General features: G+C 42.3%; 1 protein-coding gene across 1 annotated transcript; it reads right to left on the bottom strand.

The window, feature by feature from the left end:
- Window positions 1-1,421: 1,421 nt before the first annotated feature.
- Window positions 1,422-2,213, bottom strand: LOC129679134 (poly [ADP-ribose] polymerase tankyrase-1-like; the record flags this gene model as incomplete). The annotated part of the gene is given in 1 exon segment (XM_055610058.1): window positions 1,422-2,213. A coding segment is annotated over 1 exon segment (645 nt), but the record flags the coding sequence as incomplete, so codon positions are not given.
- Window positions 2,214-7,748: the final 5,535 nt, after the last annotated feature.

The raw sequence follows: 7,748 nt of genomic DNA, 5'->3' as shown, positions 1-7,748 counted from the left end.
TATATATATATATATATATATATATATATATATATATATATATATTTCATAAAGTCCTAAGCCTAAGTTTATAGACTAAACTAAGGAGTAACACTCACTGAAATGTACCCGAAATGTACAGGATAAACTGGAGGTGCAGCCCAGAGGGAGAATGTTTACCCAACAAAAGCAAAGTCTTGGTGTTCCAAAGCATCTCAGGACCAAAAAAGGAGCTGAAGAGAAGCTCTGAAGTTAAGCATTGCTTACTCTTCCAGGGTAGCTGAGCACCATCCTTGGTGAGCCACAACCACCTGTAACTCCAGCTCCAGAAAACTGCCCTCTTAGAGCCTACACACACACACAAACACAAACAGACACACACAAACACACACACTCATGAATAAAAACAAAGCAAAACAAAAAAATTAAAAGAAAACTAACATTTACAAGAGGAAGCTTTGGTATTTTATTTTAAAAGTGTGTCTTTTAATTTTGTATCTTTCTGTCCTATTTGAATTTATAATAATTATGTAAAATACACACTAAAAAGGTAATGCTTTTAAGTACATGGCCTAATTATCTTTATGTTTAAAAAAAAAAAAACAGGAGGTGTCAAGGTAGTGAGATTGTGGCCCTTTTGTTTTTGTTCTACATTTCTGTGTTTTATAAAGATATTATGTGTTTCTAAGAGAAAACAACTACTTGCTCAGGAAGAGGGTAGAGGCAAAAAAGTAGAGTTCAGCGTTTAGAACTCTGTGCCAGAGTTCGAGCTAAATCCTCATTCAAACGGCTTATCATCTTTGTCTCTAAGGAAATGAGCTAGCTGAGACAAGGTAAATACACAATGGTGGAATGCTCAACCTCAAAGCTGCTCTCTCTTCCCTTATCAAAAGGCGCACAATAACCTTACCCCTACTGTCTCCGACTGACGAGTTGTAATCTCTCCAGACTGAAAATTCTTTGGAAAAGGTAGCGTTTCACAAACACCACTGTCTTTCGTTGTGTTGCTAAGATTATGACAGATTCTTAAAACACTTGTTGAATTACCGTACACCTCTTTTGACCCGGCCTGACTGTCCTCGAGACAACGGTGTTGTAAGAAACAAAACAAACTCGCACGCGAACAACATAACTGTCCTAAAGCTACTCAAATCTAACTCACACACTCTCAACTGAAAAAGTTTTAAGTATGTCCATATCCAGGGTCAACCGCTACACGGAGTTTACAAGTTTCAGTACCACGGCCGCAACCAGTACCAAGGAGAAAAGTCACACATCCCCCTTCCATGACCCCACCACCCAGGCACTAACTCCAGGTCTCAGGGTGCGGTGTGAAAGAAAAACAACCAAGCCCCTACGCGTCTCACAACCTGTAACTTTTCCCTAGTCCGATCGCCCGCCCTCCGCTCCGAAACCCTTAAAGCACAATTCCAAAGTCCCCGACCTGCTGCGAAGTGCAGGGGAGAAGACTTTCGTCCGGCCATGTCCTTCGCGTTCACGTTCGCTGCGTCCACCAACCTCTTCACCCGGGACACGTCCCCATTTCGACAGGCCTCCAGCAGCTCCCGCAGGGCCCCACTCACGGCTGGGACCCCCGGGCCGAGGCCCGCCGCCCCGGGTCCCAAAGTTGCTGTGGAGCCAACCCCGGCCACCTCGGGACTCTCCGCTAAGCTCGAGCCTGGCGAGGACGGGGAGGAAGACGAAGAAGATGTCGGGGAAGAAGTGGACGACGCGGAGTTGTTACCGCCACCGCCGGCTGGGCTGGGAGCGACCCCGACGGCGGCGGAAGCTGCCGGGACCGCGGCCGCAGCTGCCACCGCGCAGACGGCGCCGTCCACCGGGTCCGGAGATCGAGGCCTGTCGGGCGGGTCCCGGCTGCCATCCCCCTCCGGCAGCGCCAGGCCGTGCCGCGGGGAGGCGAAGGGCGCCAGGCCACCGGCCGTGGGCGAGGCTGGGGTGGGTCCCGGGGCCAGGCCCGGGCTGAGCGGCGGGGGAGGTGGCGGTGGCGGAGCCGAAGCCCCTGGGGCGGGCTGGAGCTGTTGTTGATGATGGTGGTGATGATGCTGAGAGCGACGCGACGCCGCCATCTTCCCACTCCCCCGGTACTGTCACTGCGGCAACGGCACCACCGCCCGCCCTCACTTCCGGCTTCTGGACCAATCAGGAGCCAACAAACCCGGAAGTGTTTCTGGCCGAAGTGGGTGGAGTCCGAGAAGAGGGCAGCTCAGGGAACAGCCAGCTTGGGGGCGTGGCTTTGTAGTTGAGAGGCGGGTTTTGTGACGCCCAGGCGGGCTGGCTGGGCAGATTTGAAAGCTACGACCAGCCACTTCCTGTCCGAGAAACTTCCAGCTTTCTTCACTTTCTGCGGATTGTTTTGGACTGCTCTAGTCTTTCCTCCGTCTGCCCTTTCTACTTCAGAAGCCGCTATTGAAGGGTAACTTGGTGCAAACGTGTGTCAAATGTCCTCGCCCGAAAGTGGAATTAAATAGTGCCCACTTCACAAAATTGTTTGCAGGGATTAAGTGAGCTAATGCATACAAAACGCTCTGAAGAATACATAACTAAAATTAGCACAGTTAATGCTGTGTTGGATCTCTCTACACCCGTTATCTGTTTGGTCTCGTTCTGACTCGGGATAGGAGGATAAGAGCAACTTATTCTATACGTGTGCGTTTGCACACTGTAGAAAGGAATCCGTAAACGCACACATTGCCATTAGCTCGGTTTTTTGTTCAGTGTTAAATCTGACTCAGAGTGCCTTGAGAGGAATGCCCGAAACCAGGCTGACTACCTGACCTGGGAGACAGGACTAAACTCTGGAATGATTGACTTCTTTTGTTCCGGTTTGCTGTCTGGGAGATGACTGATAAGGAAGCTCTCTAAAATGTTAATCCTGTCTTCTCAGATTACAGGCGCTCTGAATAAAGCCGCACAAAGATTCACCCTGTCTCTGCTCATTGGCATTTGTGCCAGTCGGCTGCATATACACTGATAGTCTGGTGAGAATTATTTTCCCTGTAAGTTTTCTCAGCCTGTGACTTTGCTAGACCCCAATTTTAAGTGGTGATTCAGTTTGCCGTAACTGAAATTCAAGCCCTGCCATTTCCTGGCTGTGTACATTTAGCAAACTATTTAATCCAACATCCTGCCACTTTCCCTTCTGCAAGGCCAACATCTTTGCTTAAATGTTAATTAAAATTAATATTTTTTTTCTTATCCTACCTTTGTACTTTTATTTCTCGTCTTAATTTTAACTAATTGAGAAAATAATTCTTTTTTTTAATTTGGCTCTTTCTCCACCATTCCTCTCCACTTCCCTCTCCCCACCCAAACTAAGATAAAAACTGCCTATTTTGCTGTCTATAATGCATCATTAAGGTGACATTTTCCACAGCTGGTTTTTTTTCTCTACCTTTCCTATTACTATTGTTTTTGTGTGACATCCAGAGATGTGCCCATGAATGGGATAATTTCGGTGAGATCTACATTTCATACCAATTGTTCAATAGTAAATTAGGCATTGTAGAAGTACATAGTAACAACATTATTGCTACAGAGTGGACACATGGAGAGTCTTTCCTAAGGAAAAAAAAAACATTACGAATCAAGCAAGCAAAACATTAAGCCAATGGTTGTTTCAAGTGTTCATTATTAAATATAATTAGGATATTAATATTCCCATTGCAATGAATGGTTGAATTTTGGCATATCAACTAAATACAGTAAGATCAGAAACATGAGTGGCATTTAGTTTTCATTGAATCTAGGACTATAGGTTATAAATTAAACATTATCTTATGTCTTATACACTTGTGCCCTATTCCATAGTGAGATTTGGCTGTATTAGAAAACACACTGAGACTAAAATCAGGCCACAACATATGTTCTCATAGTTTTGACTCTTTTTCTATTCACAAATGGCATTACATTTGACAATCTAATTTATAAGTCTTTAAGGATTTATATCTATGTACATTTCAAGGAATATATCAGGTACCTTAAATAATTTGAATGGACAAAACTTAAAATTACAGTAATAAACCCAGAAAATGTATTTTGTCTATGAAAGTGGTTATTATCTTTATCTTATCCAGAATCCAAAAAATGTAGGCAACCTGCCCTGAAATTGTACCCCAAACATTTTTTAACAGTGAAATCCATAATTGAACTTGTAAAAAGGTTTTCACACTGTTATTTGGATGAGTGAAGTAAGAACTGGTAATTTGGTCACTCTTTGGATGTCCTCCAACACTGTAACAAGTGTCCATTGTAGACTGGTTACTATAAAACTTGAGGTACATCAAGACCCAGTTACTAAAAGGTTCTATGTTTATTTTTCAATCCATAATCACCCGGGTCTCTCATAAGAAAAACAAGTCAAAAGATCAAACTATTTGTTATGATGATCATCACCATCATCAGAATAAGTTTTCATCATCAAAATTTGAAAAATTCTCATGATGACTGCAGAGCAGAATGCTAAGTCTGCATTGTTCTCTTGAATTGTTTTAGTGAGGAGCAAAGACTAGCATTCAGGAGTGGAGGTGAATCACCACAATATGTCAGAGAGCTACAACTTTCCTTCAGCCCCTTGAGTGTTCTCTGAAAGGGAAGCAGAAAGAATGTCTCGTCTGGTCCACTGATGGCCATTTATTCATATAGTGCAGAAAGAAGTAATGGTCAAACTATTTTAAAATGCATCTATTTTGTCTGCTTATCAGAACAAAATAAATAAGAAAATCTCTGCTGGATAGAATAAAAAGACTGAATTGCCTGAAACTGATCGTAATACATTCTGAAAATGCATTCAATCAATTGAAAATAGCTTTTTTCATCCTCAGTGGAGAGTAGTAAAGGTGCTTAACATTAAGTATTTATAAACTTTATGGGCTCAGAAGGACTAATGTTGAGCTCTAGCCATGAAAGGGCAGCTATCCCTACCTAATCTGTGGCTACACACAATTCCACGAGGGATGATACATCATGCCATGCTAGAAAACAGCAAAACCTAGAGTCAAACAAACATGGCCTTGGATTGTACCTCTAGAAATTATTAGCTGTCTAACCTTGGTGGTTATATTTGGGAATCTGATTTTACTGGAGCACTGTTATGAGGATTAGAAGACCTAACTAGTTTGTATGTGCTCCTTGAATGCTAGTTTTTTTTTTTTTCCTTATGTGGCACACACAAAATGTAAACAGGACGTACAGCCACTGTTAATAACTCTCCTCTCAACTTCCTTTACAGCAAAGAAGACATTTGGGAATAAATATCTACCATTTGGCATGTAGCAGAATTCCTAAGGAAATATTGATTTTTTTCCTCTTTTGATTAATTAAGGATTCTTCCAAGTCCTTACAGTTTTCAGAAATTGAGAATCACAGTCAAGTAGCATTTTCAAAAATATTTACATGAAATTCATTTCCACTGACTTAAAAAAACATTAGCATACGCTATTCTCCTAGGCCATGCTGTTGACACAAGAGGAAAATCTACTAACTGAAAACAACAACAATAAAACCTCTATTTCTGAAATGTGTTGTGATATTTGGGTTTTCTCCACAGTAGTTACATGAACTCCCTTTGAAGGTTACACCATCATAAGTTGGCATGGGTTCCATATTTCAGTCTCAGTAAAACTTTTTGAGCATTTATATTGTAAATGTTTTTATTTCCTCAGATGATAGGATGAGACAAGCTGTGCCCAAGTTTTACTAATAGATGGCCTGGGCTGAGCCCAGAGTATTTCTATCCAAATATCTCTAGGCCTAAGCCTGGAAGCTTCTGGCCTCCATACAATTTGATCTTCTGCAAGCTTGGACCTTGAAGGCTTCAGCCTCAGCCTCCATCTGCTCATCGACGCCAAGAACATTTTCAGCCTCTGAGACTTATTGCTGAACAAGCTTACCCTTTATAGTTCTTTCTGAACTCTGGCTCATGTGTTCAACTCAACTCTTCTGGCTCAAAACTCCTCTCCAAGATAACTGATTCAAAGAGACTTCTCCGTTTCTCACTGAATTGCTCTACCTGGAAAAGCTGCCTCTGAATTCCATGAACTGAACTGCAAAATTAAACTGCATAGAACTGCAGCGAACTATACTGTGCTCCTGAACTCTACTGTAATGTCTCCACAAATTCTCTTGCCCTCTCTCTAGGCTGCTTTTTAAATTTTTTATTTTTGTTTTTCTAGACAGGATCTCTCTGTGTAGCCCTGGCCGTCCTGGCCTTTATAGACCAGGTTGGTCTCCAACTCATGAAGTTGGGCTTACAGCGGTGCGCCAATGCGCCCAGCCTGAGCTGTTCTTAGGTAGCCTCTTTCCTGTCTGTTCTCATGAATTGGGCATTTCCTATCTCTGAGTTATTCTGACAGATCTTTCTCTGATTCATCACTTTGTCTGAGCCTCAATTAGAGGTCATTGTTTGGGATTAAAGGTGTGTACCAAACCTGTGTTAGTATTCTAGCCAGAGGAATTAAAGGTATGTCGTTTATATTCTAGCCAGAAGGATAAAAGGTGTATACTAACGGTGTGTCTGTGTTCCAGGTAAATCACACAGACTTTGGTCTTTGGGTGTGATCCTTTGCCAGAGTAGCTATGTTGCAGGATGAGAATTCTTCTACATTCTACTCATGCATTTTTGATTGATCTGATCCAGAGGCAAGTTTATTCATAGCATTTCACACCTAATAAGTCCAGTTGTTCTTGGGTGGTCTGTATAATGCTACCTTGGGGAATCCACCAGCACAAGCGAGAGCTATAGCTTAATAAAAGCACTGCCAAAAAGACCAAGCTTGCCAGCCAACAGGCCCCAGGAATTTGCCCATCTCTTTCTCCCCACCCCTTAGATCAGACCACCACACCTGCCCCTCATTCTCACAGATGGGCCGTGAGAATCAAACTTGCAAGGGAAACATTGTACTAAATGAGGGGCCTCCACAGCCTCTGCAGCCCTACATTTTAAGAGAGGTGGCTAAAAACCCGTTTGTTCTGTAACTCAAATACTTTTGCTCTAATGTTAGGAGTAGAAACCAGGGTCTGTGGTTGAGGTGAGGCCCAACTGCAGAGCATTTTCTCCAACTCCATGAAGTTGTCCTTTGATGTTCACATGTGTGCCAGGGTGTTTACACACATACATCAAATATACACATTAAAAATATTTTATAGAAAAGAATAATCAAGTGGGACCTGGTTAGGGTTAGCCTAAGCAACTCGGTAGAAAGAGTTATACTTTTGTTAGGTAGAGAATAATTTAGGAGTGAATATTGAGAATTTGTTTTTTTGAACCTTCTTGGTTTAAAATAGCCATCACACACTCAAGCATAGGTGCATAAAAGGGCCTGGAGTTCAAGAAAGAGGCCAGAGTAAAGACAGAAACTATAGAGTCATCAGCATATAGAAAGCTCCTAAAACCATAAGCGTGATAAGAGCATCAAATAAATAACTATGTAGCGAGAGAATATACACAATGTCTGACCTTGAGACATAATATATAAATATATATTAATATATATATGAATTAAAATAGCAAAGTACGGTGTTCTGGAACCCTGTGGAGGAAATGAGGGAAGGGGTGTGGCAGCATCATTATCGACCTTGCTTCCTTACTTTTCCTTGCATCTTCACTGTTATCCCTATGACCTCACAATTTTGTCCTCTGGAGAAAAGTACTATAACTACTATAACTAGCCCTTTAACTCTAGACTCAAAAGACATGATTTCTCTGTTGGTGGGTCAGGCAACCATGTAGCTCCCCTGGCCTACCTGCCTTG

Source organism: Psammomys obesus, unplaced genomic scaffold (genome assembly GCF_907164565.1).
Source record: "Psammomys obesus unplaced genomic scaffold, mPsaObe1.curated_primary_1811, whole genome shotgun sequence".
Taxonomy (NCBI): domain Eukaryota; kingdom Metazoa; phylum Chordata; class Mammalia; order Rodentia; family Muridae; genus Psammomys; species Psammomys obesus.
Note: the sequence above shows the minus strand (reverse complement) of the source record. Positions and strands in the feature narration are given on the sequence as shown.